The sequence below is a fragment of the Ceratotherium simum genome, chromosome 35 (assembly GCF_057802395.1).
Source record: "Ceratotherium simum simum isolate JZ-2026a chromosome 35, ASM5780239v1, whole genome shotgun sequence".
NCBI lineage: Eukaryota > Metazoa > Chordata > Mammalia > Perissodactyla > Rhinocerotidae > Ceratotherium > Ceratotherium simum.
The window spans coordinates 18911248-18929695 of NC_141934.1; the positions used below are offsets into that span (position 1 = coordinate 18911248).

The 18448-nt window shown below is 39.2% G+C and overlaps 1 protein-coding gene across 5 annotated transcripts in view; it reads left to right on the forward strand.

Moving 5' to 3' along the window:
* MED13L (mediator complex subunit 13L) overlaps positions 1-18448 on the forward strand; it is a 297270-nt gene that overhangs the window by 250857 nt on the left and 27965 nt on the right. For 3 of the 5 annotated variants that reach the window (XM_087424160.1, XM_004429945.2, XM_087424162.1), the window contains exons 11-17: positions 240-465; positions 1465-1570; positions 1887-2011; positions 4823-4922; positions 11005-11225; positions 11533-11738; positions 15456-16393. In XM_087424160.1, the coding sequence (XP_087280286.1) occupies positions 240-465; positions 1465-1570; positions 1887-2011; positions 4823-4922; positions 11005-11225; positions 11533-11738; positions 15456-16393 (1922 nt within the window). The remainder of the gene's footprint in view (positions 1-239; positions 466-1464; positions 1571-1886; positions 2012-4822; positions 4923-11004; positions 11226-11532; positions 11739-15455; positions 16394-18448) is intronic. The other 2 variants (XM_087424161.1, XM_014787081.2) reach the window with 1 other exon arrangement.

Here is an 18448-nt window from a genome sequence, read left to right on the forward strand (position 1 = left end):
TAAGAAATTCTCTATGTAGATGAATTTTTATTTTAGCTTTTTAAGTTTAGTTACAAATGCTTTGAATCATAAATGCTGCTCTTTTTTTTTTAACATCAGTCTTTTTACTTTGTTTGTCTTTCTTTCCTATTTTCCAGGCTATAGCTTGTACAGTGCATGTTTCTTCTCATATGCTAGTTCTTGTTTGCCTATGCTCCCCACTTATTTCTTTTTAAATTGTCATTTATTTTCCCTTTTAGACTCTTAGCACAACCTAACAAACGGTTTAAAATCTGGCAAGACAAGCAGCCCCAGATGCAGCCACTCCACTTCCTTGACCCATTGCCTCTGTCACAACAACCTGGGGACAGTTTGGGAGAAGTCAATGACCCATATACCTTTGAGGATGGAGACATAAAATACATCTTTACAGCAAACAAGAAATGCAAACAAGGGACGGAGAAAGATTCCCTGAAAAAGAATAAGGTACCATTTAACACAGAGGGAGTCCAGCATGGTGCGGGTTTCGGTCTATGTCAGCACAACACGTGTGGGAAGACTTTTGAGGCAGAATGTTTGAGATAGTCTTGCCTGATTGCTCTGTCCCCATATTCATGCTCTTGGTACTATTGTATTGAACAGCGTATCGTTCCTTTTTATGTCATGGCTCACCTTTGTTTAAAAGTCAGCTGAACATAAATGAAGCCTCATATTTTCCAGGCTATAGCTTGTACAGTGCATGTTTCCTTTCATATGCTAATTCTTGTTGGCCTATGCTCCCTACTTATTTCTTTTTAATTATTACTCCAAAATACCCAAAATGTAAAGAAAAAAATGTTGATAACCATATCTACTGTTTATTGAGCGCTTCGTGTGTTTACTGTGCCAAGCGCTTTACCTATATATCTTTGTGAATTAGTATCAACACTACTCCTAGACTGTGTCAGTATTTTACTGGTTTCATTGTCATAAAAATGAGTACTGGGGGTGTCTGCTGTCTTTAGCCTTAAATTTTAAAATATTCTAAAATATTGGGCCATAAAGAGGTATTCTTGAGAATAGAGGAAATAAGAGAATTAAAGGAGGCCAGTATAGTTTAGGAGAATGCATCTTAGATTCCTTTGCAGAGATCTGTCTAGATCCAGAAAGCTTGAACCATAATTCAGCATCCAAAATGTTATTAAAGGCAGCTTTTAACACCGTGGCAGATCTGTAATCAAATGCCACCAGTACTGTTTAGGCATAAAACGCTGACTGACTCAGAATACTTCAGAGGATCGAAGGGAATGTGTGGGAGTTTTTGGTTCTGTTTAAATTCAGGGAAAAGGACATATCTTTTATTTCCTTTGGTTGCATAGACCATGGTTTATCATACTTGTGCTCATAACAAGTTCCATTCTACCCTCTAATTCTTTGTGTTCTCCCTCATATTCCACACTTTGGGTTGGTGTTCATGTGTTTTGTTTGGCTGAATTTATTACACAGTCAGAGGATGGATTTGGTACCAAGGATGTCACTACACCAGGTCATTCCACGCCGGTGCCTGATGGGAAAAATGCCATGTCTATTTTCAGTTCTGCTACTAAAACAGGTGTGTACAATGATTATTTGCCTCACTTGGATTGTTGCTAAAATAAAATGCGAGGGAGATGCTTCTCGATTTAAAATTATATTCTTATTGTGATAGCAATAATTTGATCTCATCTTTAATATGTTTTTCATAGTTTGTTTTTCAGTTCCTTTCAAAACTGATAAACATATTTGGAAGTAATTGTCTCTAAATTTAACTGAAAACATAGGGAAACATTCACAGGCAGGTCTTGCTCATTGAGATCCGTGTTCTCTCCTCACTCCTTCTCCCTTGATAAAGTTGCTCATTCTGTGTCTTTTTGCCTCCTTTCTCGCAGACGTCCGGCAGGATAATGCTGCTGGCAGAGCTGTCTCCAGCAGCCTTACGCAAGTGACAGATCTGGCACCTTCCCTGCATGACTTAGACAACATCTTTGATAATTCTGATGACGACGAACTTGGGGTGAGTCTGCAATAGCTGCACGAACAAGAATCTCCCTGAACGCGAGGACTTATGTCAGTGTTCTGGTATTGCTTTATAGTTTGGTCTCCTGAATTTGGGGGCTTTTATTTCAGGTTCTGAATGTTCTTCAAAAGCATTTGTATACTTGGAAAGGATTCTGAAAGTTATTAGTGTAGTCTCTAACACCCCTTGGGTTTTGTTTGTTGATGGCTTTTTTTCATTAGTGTTAGTCCTGTTGTAAATATTAAAATCTTTGACATTTATTTAAAAAAATCCTTCTAAATATCATGAGACTAATAGAAATGTATTATGTGGTCCTTTTAGCTCAGATTTTAAAAATAACACTTACATGAGTTTTTATTTATCTATTAAGTCAGAGGGTAAGTCTGCATTTTGAGAGATATACAAATATGGTCTATACTTTTTAAAGTTATAGCATTGTAGTAGGGAAATAGAATTTATGTGCATAGAAGTTTAATAATACAAAGCATCATATGATTAAAGTGACAGGTAAGAATTATAATTTTTTGGAGAGCAGCTGAGCTGAGTCAGGAAGTTTGTGTCCTCATCCTCCTCACCAACTCGGTACCTTTGTGCAAGTAGAAGTGCCTGTTATTTCTGGGGGACCTACAGATGAGTAAGATAGGCCCTCTCTTCAAGGAATGCCGTTTATTAATTTATTTTTCTTTCATTTATGTACTTACCTTCCTTCTCATCCATCCATTTTACATATATTTGTTAATCATTTGATGATCAGTTCCTTTGTGGTAGGTACTTGAGGTTACAGATATTATTAAATTACCACCCTTATACTTGAGATACTCACAGACGTCATATAAATAAAGTGAAGACTATACTTACTGCTGTGAGTGCAGTAATTGACCTGAATCTAAAGATGCTGGATGTTCAAGTACAAAGTAACCAGCGAGCAGTGTTTAAATTAAGCCTTGAAGGTTAAGTAGGAATCAGATTTCTAAAGCCCATTCTCACTTTAAAATAAAATGTATCTGGATAACAGATATTATGCACCATTAGTATTATAAGTACTTAGAAAGATGATGAGATCATAATGGCCTCGAAGGATGGATTTGACTTGAAATGTGGCAAGACTGGGTTAGTGAGAAGCAGGGGAGGGACGTTAGTTAGAGCCTGGAATGAGCCCTGGTTAAGCTACAAGAATGAGCCAGCTGGTCTTTGGGGGATAATGAGCAGAGAGACCGTCGGTCTGTTTTCTGAGTGGTGGGTAAAGATTGGTGGGACTAGGAAGGTTTTTGGCCACATTTATGGTTTTGGACTTTGGACGCTGCTGGAAATGTGTTCCTCTGAAGGCTGCTGAGTGTGGAACTGACCTGGTAGAACTGAGTGCTGTTGTTTATCAATCTGATACACAGAAGCAGGAGTACTCTTTGGTAACTTTTGTTGGATTGAAACTTGAGGACCTGAATTCAGGCAGTGGCTGCTTGAAGGAAAAGGACAGGGCAGTGTGAAAAACTTTGGTAGAAGAAATGACATGCTTCCTTACTGTTGACCCAGGCAATGTTGAACTTGACTCTCTCTCTAAAGCCAAGCATTATCTAGGATTGGTTTTAAAGACCCTGAGAGTTAGGGTAGATGCTTTGATGGTAATGGTGGGAACAAAGTATGAAAGGAAAAGGAATCAACAAGAAGTAGAAAGGGAGAAGTGAGAAAAGAAAAAAGCGAGCCTTGCGGAGTGGCCTGTGCTGTTGACAGCCACCATCCCTGGTGATCGTCATCTTTACTCTGAGCCTCTGTACCTACTCTCTGTATGAATTATGAATGACTGCTGGGCTCAATGAAGAAATGCTTACTTTGTTTTCGAATATATTCTTTGTAATGTTAACATGCAAAGGAGAGTTGGACATTTTTAATCTAATTTTCATTTCTCTGAAATGGTTTCTACTTTGCTCTGATTTCTAGCCTGACATTTAATCAAGGCATTTAATCAAGAGTTTACCTTAAAATCATTTTGCTAATTCATCTTACTAGTAACTGGAGTTGGGAGGCTGTTGTCCAAGTTTTCATCCCAAATGTCTTTGAGATGAAATTTTACATCTCAAATTTTATATCAACTCTATAACATTGAATAGGTTTACATAAATAAAAGCCCTTCCATTTGTGAGAATATTTTTTCCTTTTTTGCTTTGTTTTATTTTATTTTGCCACCAATTCATTTGAGTTCTTAAGGTAATCTTGCCTATTAAGGGACTTAATTTGTTTTAAATAACAAATCAAAAACCTTCTCAGTATATTTCAATAATTTTATGAGACAAGATTACTTTTTATGAAGATGGACAGTAACTGTGGAAATAGAAACAGAAGATATATGGTTTTTTTATGGTGAAAAATAAAAGAATAATAGTTTGGGAGGGCCTGAGGTCGTTTCTTTTTAGCTGCCTGCTTCCAAACACAAGGAAAACCAGACTGATAGCCAATTACTACTTGGAGGCACCACCCTAATGGAATTACTGTGTCCCTGGAACTACTTCTCTAATGACCTGGGAGGGAAGATTTGCTAAGGTCTGCCAGCTCTGCTTTGAGGGCACAATCTGCCCTCACCAGATCCATGAAAAGGAGCCTCAGTCACTCAGTTACTCATACTTGATGAACTTGTAACCATCTCCTTTGTTTCACTGTCTGCTGGTATTTCTAGAAGTTCACCTGGTGAACACTATGTAAGGAAGCATCTTTCCTTTCCTTTAAAGTATCGGCAGGCATACACTAATAGTTGACTGCTGCACTACTTATATACAGATGTGTTACTGTGTTTTAATAATAATAATCTGTTCTAAGGCTGTGTCACCTGCACTGCGCTCATCGAAAATGCCTGCAGTTGGGACAGAAGACCGGCCGCTCGGGAAGGATGGAAGAGCTGCTGTTCCTTACCCGCCAAGTAAGAAGAAGGTCCCGCTTCCGCACGCCGCTCCCGGCTCACATACGAGGCTCTCATGCTCAGTGGTGCCTCGTCTGAGATTCCCCTCCTCCTCTCTTCCCTTTCAACAGAGTACTAACTATGAATTAACACGTGTATAAGTGGGTATTCCTAAGATGGCAGGCAGCTGAGAGAGCATCTTAATTGGAATTCCTTTTCCTTTTGTTTTCAAATTGAGAATTAACTGTTATGGTTAAAAATGTGGGCAAACATGTTTTAGGTTTGGTTTTATAATAGCCCTTTCCTACTAGGATAAATGCTGCACAGTGATTTTCAGAGCAATATTCCACTATAAAAGCTTGTGTAAAATATTTTAATTTTCATAAATTGAATTTACACAAGGATAATGAATATTTGTTTTCTGTGGTCCTTTTTCAGTTCATACTGAAATTTTTGTGTTTCCTTTTGAGATCAACTAGTGTTATTACATATGCTGACAAGAGGAGAAACTTGCTTTTTTTCTAGTTATTCTTTACCCTAAGAAACCACATTGTTCCATAAGAGAAAAGAAAGCCAGGTAGCTTATGTGGATACTCTGAAGCAGAAACATAATTCCATTGCAAATCATTCTTTAATACCTTCTCATTAACTTCAGCTGGTAATGAGAACAAATTGAGGGGAAAAACCACCATGTCATAGGGATGAGTCAAAAAGTTTTATGAACCTATAAATGTAGTGCTGATTTACTCAAATGTGGAAGTGTGAAGTATACAGAGATTGGATTTTGACAGCTTTAGTGGATCCATAGCTTTTTAAAATATGCAAAGCTTTCTCAAGCATGACATGTATGAAAATGAATAATGATAGCCAGCCAGTTGCTGTAGTTTTTTTAATTAAACATTTTTCTTTTTTTATTACTCTGCACTGCAGAATTTTACAAACAAGGAACTCACAGATTAAAAGAAACAGTATTAAAGTAGAAAGATATGGAATAAGTCAGATAAATCAATTTTTTCCCGCGTATTGAACCAGTTAATTCTCTGCCGTTTTTGACATTAAGTGATACATAGGGATGTTAAATGTTAAAATGTCTGGTAACTCATCCAAGATTATTCACTCACAAACCATTCTGCTAGTTAGTGTCGTAGCCCGGTAAAGTATATGGTGTACTCTGTTCTTTCTCTCTTTTTTTTTTTGTTTTTGTTTTTGTGAGGAAGATCAGCCCTGAGCTAACATCCATGCCAATCCTCCCCTTTTTGCTGAGGAAGACTGGCCCTGGGCTAACATCTGTGCCCATCTTCCTCCACTTTATATGGGACGCCGCCACAGAATGGCCTGACAAGCGGTGCCTCGGTGTGCGCCCGGGATCTGAACCTGGGCCGCCAGCAGCGGAGCGTGCACGCTTAACCACTACACCGTGGGGCTGGCCCCCTTTCTGTCATTTTTATTCAAAAGGAATTGTTTCAAAAAGAAGCTACTCAAAATTTTATGGGAAAGTACAGATTATAAAAATTAATGAGTTTGAAATATAGCAGAAATATTAGCATCAGAAAAATACAGATATACAAGAGTCAAGAGGATCTTTTTAATATATACAAAGTATGTATGTGTGAATGTGTGTGTGTGGACATACATACAATATTTCCTCCTAAGACAAGGCAATGAAAATAGCATGGCAAGAAGTTCTCATCTCTGCAATAGCTTTATTGTACATTGAGGTGGAAAGACAGACATATTATAAAATTTAACGTCTAGAACAGCTCCATCCCGTAGAAATACAAGGTGAGCCACGAATGAAAGCCACATAAGTAATTTTAAATTTTCTAGTATTACATTAAAAAAGTAAAAAGAACCATGTGAAATTAATGATATATTTTAACTTAATATATGCAAAATATTGTAATTTTTACATATCAGTACAAGAAATATTGAGATATTTTACATGCTAATTTTGTACTCACTCTTGGGAATCCTGTGTATGTTTTACACATGCAACACATCTCAGTTTGGACAAGCCCGATTTTGAGTGCTCCACAGCCATGTGTGGCTAATGGATACTGTGTTGGACAGCATAGGTCCATAACCATTCATCTGTGTATGTCATAATGAAGAAAGCAGCACGCAGTAACAGGGAGGTTTAGTTTAGCGTCAAGTCTGTGTTAAGGTAATATCGTGTTATAATAATAAAAACAGAAGTGCTTTTCTTAGATTTCACTATTAACCAATTGCTTATGAATTTTCGTCTTTGAAAGCATGTCATTTTGAAGTATAAATCTTTGAGGACACCAAATGAAAAATTTGGACTTTTGAGTTGGCTTCATTTATTTATTCTGCAAGGGCACTTACTATTTGCAAGGGACTCTGCTAGGTGCCCTGGGACCAGGAGAAGATTGAGAGATTAGTGATGATGCTTCTGTTGGAGGGCTTCACTCTTGTACATGAATACTTGAAGTACAGGATAGGAGACGGTGTCCTTAATGAGTTCCAGCTGAAGTGCAGTGGATCTGGAAGGATGGGCAGGACATAAGTAAGTGGAGCGTTGTGGGAAAGACACCTCAACTCCAGTCCATTCTGGTAGCTGTTCCCACCCTCACTTTAGCCAATTTTTAGGAAGAAAATTAAACAGGCAAGCCATGTTTTTCTGTTTTGAAGGACCAGAGCGTTTCTCTGGGTTTCTGTTTTCCTTCTGCCTTACCTACTTTGAATCCAGTTCCCTTTTTTTTAATCTCAAAACTTCTTTGGGGTTATCTCTTTTCAGAAATTTCCCTATAACTTCGCAGCATTTCCATCTTTTTCCAATCAAACCAAAATTGGGAGGGAGAACTAATTATTGCTGACCTCATCACTTACTGAATGTTTAGATGTACGTGGCAAAGTCTTCACTACTGTGCATACATTATCTCATTTAACACGCACAAAAAATATGGGGTAGGTATTATTCCCATTTTGTAGATGAGGAAATTGAAGCTAGAGGTTAAGAGTCATGGGCCGTCCCCGTGGCTTAGCAGTTAAGTGCACGCGCTCCGCTACTGGCGGCCCGGGTTCGGATCCCGGGCGTGCACCGACGCACCGCTTCTCCGGCCATGCTGAGGCCGGGTCCCACATACAGCAACTAGAAGGATGTGCAACTATGACGTACAACTATCTACTGGGGCTTTGGGGGCGGGGGGGAAAGGAGGAGGATTGGCAATAGATGTTAGCTCAGAGCCGGACTTCCTCAGCAAAAAGAGGAGGATTAACACGGATGTTAGCTCAGGGCTGATCTTCCTCACGAAAAAAAAATAAATAAAAAAAATAAAAATACAGTCATGGGGCCGGCCCCATGGCGTGGCGGTTAAGTGCTCGCGCTCCGCTGCTGGTGGCCCGGGTTCAGATGCTAGGCCATGCTGTGGCGGCGTCCCATATAAAAAAGTAGAGGAAGACGGGCATGGGTGTTAGCCCAGGGCCAGTCTTCCTCAGCAAAAAGAGGAGGATGGGCGTGGATGTAAGCTCAGGGCTGATCTTCCTCACACACACACACACACACACACAAAAAAAAAAATACAGTCATGCATCTCTTAACGAAGGGGGTACGTTCTGAGAAGTGCGTCGTTAGGTGATTCGGTCCCTGTGCGAACATCATAGAGTATACTTACAGAAACTTAGAGATATAGCCCACTATGCACCTGGGCTGTATGTACTAATCTTATGTGACTGCCATCGCATATGTGGTCGTTTGTTGACTGAGACTTGATTATGTGGCAGATGACTGTATTTGATAATAAGAATGGTGAAGACCACTTTCTAAAGTGAATCTCTGGCCAGTGGAATCTCATTTTATCTGTACTTTTTTTTGTGTTCTCTTTTACCTTTGATAAAATTATCAAGGTGGCTGAGGCTTTGAAAACTGAGATATATAACTGTGTTAGGTGGCATCAAAGAAGTTGGGTAGCCCTAAGTGAAAAATGCCTTGATTACATTTCTTAGAGAAAATTTAAAAACTAATTTCATAATATAATCTTTTGGTAAAATTTTGTACCATAGCCAGAATACTTATAAGTGAAGGAAAGGCTATGTTTAAATTCATTGTCATTTTAACTCAAAGAGAATTTATATAATTGCTTTATTTTCTGAATATCTACTTGGTGATTAAGATCTATAAAGTAATATGACTTTGAAGATTTCATGAAGCAGACTCATAGTTTAAAATATTATACTTACAAATTAATTTTATATTAAAATTGACCAGTAGCTGCTCTTTAGCTTGGGAAAAGGAACAGAGACTAAAGGTTAAAGGTAATGGATGTATTTCAGGTGTAACCTAACTCTATATTAAAGTCTTCAGCTGTGTTTTAAAGAAAACTTAATTGATGTGGTTCCTGCTGCATTTGAAGACCTGTTTTTCCACCACAGAATTTTTGAACTGTATAGTATCTCCAGTGGTTCTCTGGTAGTTTCTGGCTTGGCTTGGCTTGTATCCCTAGTTCTGTGAATTGTTACATTCCTTAAGGGTAAAGTACTGTCAAAGCTAAAAGGTACCTTGAAGGTCAACTTGGGGGTTTAGTTTTTTTCTTTTTTTCTCAGCAGCAGCAGGTACCATTTTGTTTAATGCAGTCTCCTACAGAATCCTATTATAGAAAATAAATAGAAGTGGAGCTTCTCTAATGGAAGGGAAAGTTGGGATCCGAAACCCTGTCTGTGTTGGCCTCTTCCTCCCCTTGTTTTACAGATAAGCATCTGAGCCCAAGAGAGGGTAAATTATTCAGGATTATGTAATTGTTTAACTAGGAAACATGGTAAAGATCATGTAATCCAGAGGTTCTCAGCTTGTTTTCTGCCTCCATATGTGGAGGCTTGCCCTTCCCCTCATAAACAGGAAAGAAAGCAAGCCTGGTGAGAATCACACTTCTCATCAAGCCTTCTCCTTTAGATGAAGGAACTGAGGTCCTGAGGGAGGAGGTGACCTGGCGGTAGCAGCCCTGTGCTGGGAGCGCCTGGACGTGGAGCCCGTCCACTGCGTCTGCTTACAGAGCTCTGCCAGGGCAGGGCACGGTGCAGTTACTCTTTATTAATCACTGCTTCAGAGCCACAAGTCATATCTAGTCTCTTCAGTGGCTACTGTTTGCCTGTTTAAATGTTGAAGTTGCTAGAAAGAGCAATATGATCTGCAAATGGGGTATCAGATAACAATTCCAAATCTGATTTAAACTTGTGGCTCCAAATTTGTGAGTAAATTTGCTGTACAGGCCACCCCCTAGTGGCCAGATGTCACAACCACAACTTGCATTTCATTTCATATACCCCTACTTTCAGAATCAATGTCTGAATAAGCCACTGTTAATGATGACAGTTAACCTCAGGTATATTAAAATCATTTTTTAAAAGCGGATTGAGAATCACTGTTCTAAGTATTTCTTAAAAGATACTTTTTTTTCCAGTTGATTTTCAAAAAAATTGACTTTTGGTTCCAGGTAGGATTGTTATTCCTAACTATGAAGTTTCATTTTAATGTCAATTTGGAAAGAGAATAGGAACTGTTTCCCCAAAGAGCAGCAAATATAGTGGATATGTCAAACTAGCTGAGTAATCCTACTACATATAAACCACCATTCTAGCTCTAAACAATTTTTTTATTTTCTGTGATATAAATGACTGATAGATTTTCCGTGTAAAATTTGCTATGTAACATTTGTTCTGTAATTCTGAAATATTTCATACGTACCTGTAATCAGGGATAGAACTTTTAATAACGTGGTTACTCAATCTAATTGCTTCCGTCTTCTACTTAGTTCGTCTCCTTAGACTTTTCATGGAGTCAATTGTTGGAATAAAAATGTGTGTTATGTAGACTTCGTTCACCTAATTAATGTGAAGCCAAATCATAAAGCATTAAGAAGATAGTGATAAAGTTCCAGAAAAGGATAATTTTCTGCTGATGGCCTTCTTCTTAGAGACTTCCATTATTAAAATTCTATTGTGTAACTGATAAGACCATTCAGTTAGCCTTATATCTAAGGCCAAATTGGGTGCCTGGCTATGAACTGGGATTTTTTAGAAGTCCTGCCTGTTAAAAGAAATGGTTTGTTTTTGTTTTTGTTTTCTTTCCTTTTTCTTCTTTTTTTAGCAGTTGCAGACCTGCAAAGGATGTTCCCCACCCCTCCTTCTTTGGAACAGCACCCTGCATTTTCTCCTGTGATGAATTATAAAGATGGAATCAGTTCAGAGACGGTGACCGCATTAGGCATGATGGAGAGTCCTATGGTCAGTATGGTTTCCACACAGCTCACTGAATTCAAAATGGAAGTGGAAGATGGATTAGGAAGTCCCAAGCCAGAGGAAATAAAGGTAATGGCCAGTATATTAATTTTACCAAGGCAGGGTGGTTTTGAAGCAGATTCATATACATCTCCTTTAAAATAGTATTATCTATATGCCATATATACATAAGTTTCTAAGAATCCTCTGAATTGCATCATGAGGTACATCACTTGGTATATTAATTGATAGTCTTTTGATTAAATTAAAGTTTGATGTTAGCATTTTTCTGCTGATCAGATAAGAGAAATACTGACTTACAATCATTTTTGCTACTGTTGCGGTGTGTCCTAAGTCGTTTACCAGCATTATCACTGACCCCGCTTTGTTGTCACAGGACTTTTCATATGTGCACAGAGTTCCAACTTTTCAACCTTTTGTGGGATCCTCCATGTTTGCTCCACTGAAGATGTTGCCGAGCCAATGCCTGCTACCTCTGAAGATACCTGATGCCTGTCTGTTTCGGCCTTCGTGGGCAATCCCTCCTAAAATTGAACAACTGCCCATGCCACCTGCAGCCACTTTCATTAGAGATGGCTACAAGTATGTGTAGGGATTGTGTCAAGTCTCTTGCCATAGTTAATGTGATTTTTATCTTCAATATTTATTAAATATTTATTTTAATATTAAATGTTTATTAAAAATAATGGCAGTAGCTTATCATTTGAAACTTTCCTTTATTGGCCATTCATGTTTTTGTGCACATTATTTTCTGTTGAAAATGTGCATTATTTTCTAAACTAAATTTCATGTACGTGAAAAAATTAAGGTCATTTGTATAGAGAACTATGGTGTTCATGCTCGTTCAGTGTCAAATCAGTGTCTACCACAGAATCAAGCACTAGATAGGAATTGGTAATATTCTTTGAGTGGTGGAGGTAAGTACTTTGTTTACTTTGTTTTAATAAATTGATGATTTCAAATGTGTTCACTTAAGGCACTGGAAAATGAAGCATTAACATAGATAATTTCTCTGTTACTGGCCGCATGTCATATAAGAAAGCAACAACAGAACAGTGATATGATATGTGGGAAGGAAGAGAAGGTGTTTATCATAGCTTGGACATATTTCATACTGTCCAAAAAGTAGTGCATATGTCAACAACGTGGAATCAGTTTCCCCTATAATTAATAATTTCTTAAATACTTTAAATGTTATAAAATAGAAGGCCACAAACTCAAATTTTTATTGGGACTAGGTACGCAATATGTGGATGAAATGGACTGGGTAAAGCAACAGACTTGGCATTGCTGGTGCTCAGCGTCATTGTGAGGGACAGAGGGGTGAGCAGAGTCTATGATGAACTGTTGAGAGTACACCCCATTTAAAGGGATGTTTGCTATTCGATTGCAGTGAATTGTTCAGGCAGGAATGTGGGAGACTGGAGATCTGGATTTTTATGTAAATTTCCTTGTTAAAAATGTTGAGAGTAAGGGGCCGGCCTGGTGGCATTGTGGTTAGGTTTGCGTGCTCCGCTTCAGCAGCCTGGGGTTTGCAGGTTCTGAGCCCAGGAGCAAACCTACGCACCGCTCATCAAGCCATGCTGTGGTGGTGTCCCATATACAAAATGGAGGAAGATGGGCACAGATGTTAGCTCATGGCCAGTCTTCTCACCAAAAAAAAAATGTTGACAGTTAATTCGGAGTTACAGTTTAGGAGCCAATAAGAGAAATTTGTGGTTCAGATCCAGTCTGTCGGCTACTTATTTGTGACCTCATATAAAACCATCTTGATAAAATCAACTGTAATGTCTTAAACAGGTTTTATGCTTGTGTTATGTAAAGTCAATATGAGAATGAAAAACTGTGACAGAGTAGTATAAAAGAACCCTAGCCTTGGGAAGGTACAGCTGTCGTGTCATAGGACTCAAATTCTGCCTTTTCTGTTTATTCTGTGTTTGACCTTCAATGCCCCTTTTACCTGAGTCTTCCCGTCTTAAAATGGGATAATCCTGCCCCACTTCCCACACAAGAATTTTGAAAGGCCTCGACAATAAATGGTTGTAGAAGTACTGTGGGAATAACAACTCACTAGCAACATGGAAGAGTGTGCTCAAGAGCAAGAGCGCTCTGGATGCAGGCGCCTGGCTTGTTTTCTGCTGCTGTGCTAGTTTACTCTAGCTTATTGGGTAGAGACGGGGACAGCACAGCTGGAGCGACTAGCACGCCGCTTGCAAACAGTGCAGCGGCTTCAAGAACCCTTTCCACGGATTAATCTCGTACACACACGTGCTCCTCAAAAAAGTGACGTGTAACCCTTTGCTGCATGATATTTTAAATAATAAATATTTAGGTCATTGTTTAGATCTATCGTATCGACCATTTGCCATTCCAGAGATTCTCAGTATTCTAAACTGGAACTGTTAACAGGACTTTCTGTGATGAAGGAAGTGTTTTGTATCTGCACCTTCCACTATGGCATCCACCTTCCACTATGGTAGTTGTGCACCACTTGAAGTGTGGCTAGTTGAGAGCAAGACTGAATTTTAGTTTTATTTAAGTTAATATAAATTTAGCACATGGGCTGGTGGCTACCTTAGTGGCCAGTACAGTTCTAGACTATGTGAAATCCTCCTGCTGTGGTCTCTGTCCCCAGGGACCCCCCCTTGTCACACTCAGCACACCAGCATTCACTTGCTTGATCTCTGTCATACTTAACATGAGCTACCTTTTCTTCCTCTTTTTCACTGTTGAATATCCGGCATTTAACATAGGGTTGGTACTCAATTCATTTTTATTGAATGGGAAAAATCAGGTTACTATGCAAGATGAACCATTCTTACTACCTAGGGAGCAATTTCATTATTTAGGTTTTCAGTTAGTATTCATAGTTCCTTTTCTGATCTGAACTGCATAATAATTTTAGGGTTTTGTTGAGCAGGAAAATTTGAAAGGAGTCCGATTAGAGTAAAGATCATTATTATATACTTATTATTTTGGTCTCTGAGATAGCAGTGATTGCTAATCAAGGTTTCTGGGTCATTTTTTATCTGTACTCAAGATACCACTGTGCCTCAGATTTAAAATTTCTTTACAGTGCCTGCTTTGGATTTTCCAGGTGGTTGCTTAGGCATAGCTAATTAAAAACCACAAGGAAATTATTTGAAGAGTCATTACTTTATGACGTTCTTCTTTCAAATTATAAGTGAATGACTAAGTTTATTGGAGGAACATTAGTTTAAGCACAGTATTAATAGATTTCAAAAGAATATTAAGCATTTAAAAAAACTGTATTCTTTTGATACCTTCAAATTACAAAGAATGGTCTCGGTGCTGTTTTACATGTACATCTAAGAATGTATGTCAAGAGAATTTTTTACAGTAATAAGGCAGTAGAACATTGCAGACACTGTTTTGTTTTCTATATGCCTCTTCCAAAAAGAAGTCAATGCTTATGAGAAAGTAGCTAACAGTGTGATCAGTCTCTGGGAACTAAAAATAATTGTGCTATAGATAATGCAGAGCATATTGAAAAATAAAAAATGAACTAGAATTGCCTACCACCCTTCAAGAGTTAGAAGCTTGGAAACTATGATACAATATGTGTACTTCTCTGCAACTACCTAATTAATACTAAGGCCTCTTAGCAGCATATGTAATATTTGTATTAATTGTAGTGTAGCACCAGCCAATGGGTTTTCCTAAAATGGAATTCCCTCATGTTCACTCGTTACTATAGAAATGCAAGCCTAGATAGGACTGCCTTTTGAAAATTGGAAAAATATTAAATTTTCATGTGCATTTGATTATAACTGCTTTAGAATCATATATAGATTATAGCCTCAGAGAACAAGTACACTGGCAGAATTTCAATTTCAAAAAATGACAAAAATGTAATTGCAAATTGGATGGAAATTTCATCCTATGATCTTCTAGCTAATTTAGCATCTGAATTCATGTGTTAAAGTTCCATTTAGTAGTTATAGTTTTTCAAAATTACATTGACCAAACCCAGCATCATGTTTTTTTGTGAAAATAGTAAAAGTTCCCTCCAAAGGTTAAGATGAGGATTGCTTAAATGTGGAATGAGTAGAAGGAAAGGGCTGTATTGGATTATCCTTCATACCTTGCTTCTTGCTTTTCCACACACTGCTCAGACTCTTTTGAATCCTTTTTTTTTTAAAAGAGAAAATTGAATATACCAAGTAATAGCATGCATAAATGATAAGAAATGCACAGGCCGGGTTGGGGTGATTGTGTGTGTATTCCTGCGTCTGTGACACGCTCCTGTTCTCACTTGGTGCTGTCTGTCTGTTACAGTAATGTGCCTAGTGTCGGGAGCCTTGCAGATCCAGACTATCTGAACACACCACAGATGAACACCCCAGTGACGTTGAACAGCGCTGCCCCAGCCAGCAACAGCGGAGCAGGAGTTTTGCCATCTCCAGCAACCCCTCGCTTCTCTGTCCCCACACCACGAACCCCCAGAACCCCAAGAACTCCCAGAGGTGGGGGCACTGCCAGTGGTCAAGGGTCTGTTAAATATGACAGCACTGATCAGGGGTCACCAGCCTCTACTCCCTCTACCACGCGGCCCCTTAACTCTGTGGAACCTGCCACCATGCAGCCAATTCCTGAAGCCCACAGTCTCTATGTCACTCTGATTCTCTCAGATTCTGTGATGAATATCTTTAAAGACAGAAACTTTGACAGCTGTTGCATCTGTGCCTGCAACATGAACATCAAAGGGGCGGATGTCGGGCTTTATATCCCCGATTCTTCCAATGAGGACCAGTACCGCTGTACCTGTGGATTTAGTGCGATTATGAATCGCAAACTTGGCTACAATTCGGGACTCTTCCTGGAAGATGAGTTGGATATTTTTGGGAAGAATTCTGATATTGGTCAGGCTGCGGAGAGGCGCTTAATGTTGTGTCAGACCACCTTCCTTCCTCAGATGGAGGGAGCCAGAAAATCCCAGGAGCCACCTATAAGCCTTCTCCTCCTCCTCCAGAATCAACATACACAACCTTTTGCTTCACTGAGTTTCCTGGACTACATTTCCTCTAACAATCGCCCAACTCTTCCCTGTGTTAGCTGGAGTTATGACCGGGTACAGGCAGATAATAATGATTACTGGACGGAATGCTTTAATGCCTTGGAGCAGGGCCGGCAATATGTGGATAATCCCACGGGTGGCAAAGTGGACGAAGCTCTGGTGAGAAGTGCCACTGTGCACTCTTGGCCTCATAGCAACGGTAGGTTTCTCAGAATTCACACTGACTTGGAAAATTATCTTGGTGGGATGATAACTTACAAATTTTCTTTACTTTGTTATATGACAAAATTTTAAATTTCATTTTTTAAATAAAGACGGAACTAAGGTGAGAGCTACACTGATATTGTCCTAAATTTAAGGACTGGGGAAATGTTTTATACTGAAACACCTTTGGAGAAGAGTGATTGTGTTGTGAAAATTTCCTCTTGTGTTAATTCATATTGGAAGCCTGTGACTGCTGGATATCAACGTGGTCAAGAGTATGCAGACTGACAATTTGCACACTCTTTCTTGTTTAAATCCACCCATTCTTCTAGATCAAGTTTCTTTGATACTTCTTCCGTGAAGCTTTCTACCCATTTACGGAGTAGTTTCTCCTTCTTCTGGTTTCCCAGTGTTTTGTATCTCTTGTAACAATGACTATATTTTACTTCGTGTTGTGGTTACTGGGGCATGTCACTGGCTCTTCTATTGTTAAAAGCTCCAGTTGACAAACATTTTTGGAGTTGAGCTCTGAGACTCCTGAGAAACTTGCTCTTCCCTTCCCTTGTTTACTCATTGTCTATACTGTGGTGCATTCTGGGGAATAAAATGGTGACTGATGGAGACAAAGTACCTGCCCTCAGGGACTTTATAATCTATTCTGGAAAATGGACATTAACCAAATAATTACACAAATAAGCATATTGTTACAAACCATTACTATAAGTGATGAAAGCGTGGGGTAGGAGGGCCACCCTAGGCTGGAGGTCAGGGAAGACTTCCTGGAAGAAATAGTAGCATTTGAGATCTCAACGATGAGTACAGATTCACTGAGTAAAGAGGGTAGGAAGCAAAGAATTGTGTCCCAGGCAGAAGGAGTCATGAGTGTGAAGGCCCAGAGTGATACAGAGCTTGGGGCCTTCAAAGAACTGAAAAAAGCTTAGAGGCCAGCAGGGGCTAGGTTACCAAGATCCTTTAGAGACGTGCTGGGGATTGGGTCTTCATCCAAACAGCCCTAACAAGTCACTGATGGGTTTTATGAAGAGGCATTGACATCAGATTTTTAGTAAAAAAGAAAAAAATAATACTCTGTCTTGAATGTGAGCTGTGGATTAGAAAATGGCAGGAATGGATTTGGGGAGGCTAGGAGTTATTGCAGTAGATCAGATAAGAAACAGTGGCTTGGCTTAGTGTCCTGGCAAAGAAGTGGAAACATTCAAGACATATTTAGGAAATATTACTGCAGGACTTGGTAATGGGTTGAATTTTGGGAATCAGGGAGAGTGAGATGTTAAGGAAGACACATAGTTTTGTAACTTGTATACCCAGGCAGACAGTGATGTCATTCAGAGATACTGGAGGAAGACCAGGTCTGGGGAGAAAGTTCATACGTTGAGTTTTGGAAATTTTAAAGAATCCGCTTGAGATATCCAGGTAGATGTCAAGTAGACACTTGGGACTTCCTGGCGTGGAGCTCAGGGGAAAGGGAGTAGTTGTCATGTAGATGATAACCCAAGTAGTGGGCACAGAGGAGGAGGAAAGTATAGAACGAGAAGAGCGCCTGGGGCAGAGTTTTGCTGAATGCTGCTCTGTAACCAAGTTTTGAGAAAGAGGGGTCAACAAACATTAAAATGTAGCTGAGCTTTAAGATAAGGATTAAACATGTCTTTTGACCATAGTGAGAGCTGTTTCTGTAGCATAGTGGGAACAGAGGCCAGGCTGGAGGGGTTCCATGAGTGAAACATGGACACTGCTTCGGAACAACTCTGAGTCTTGTAGAGGAGGTTATATAAGCTTCTTAAATATAGTTTGAAATCTGGAGTAATAAAAGTGTGTCCAGAGGACAGAGATCGGTAGAGTAGGGAATGACAGGCATTTTCTGAGTAGGCCAGGCAAGCGGGGCTTCTGGGAGGTGGAGACTCCTAAGTATTCAAGGATTATACTTCATCTTTATAACTGCTTAGGTTTAATCACAATGCCTTTTACTTAGCAGACCTTAATTAATCTCTGCTGGATGAATTTATGAATTACAGAATGTATAGCCTTACCCCTA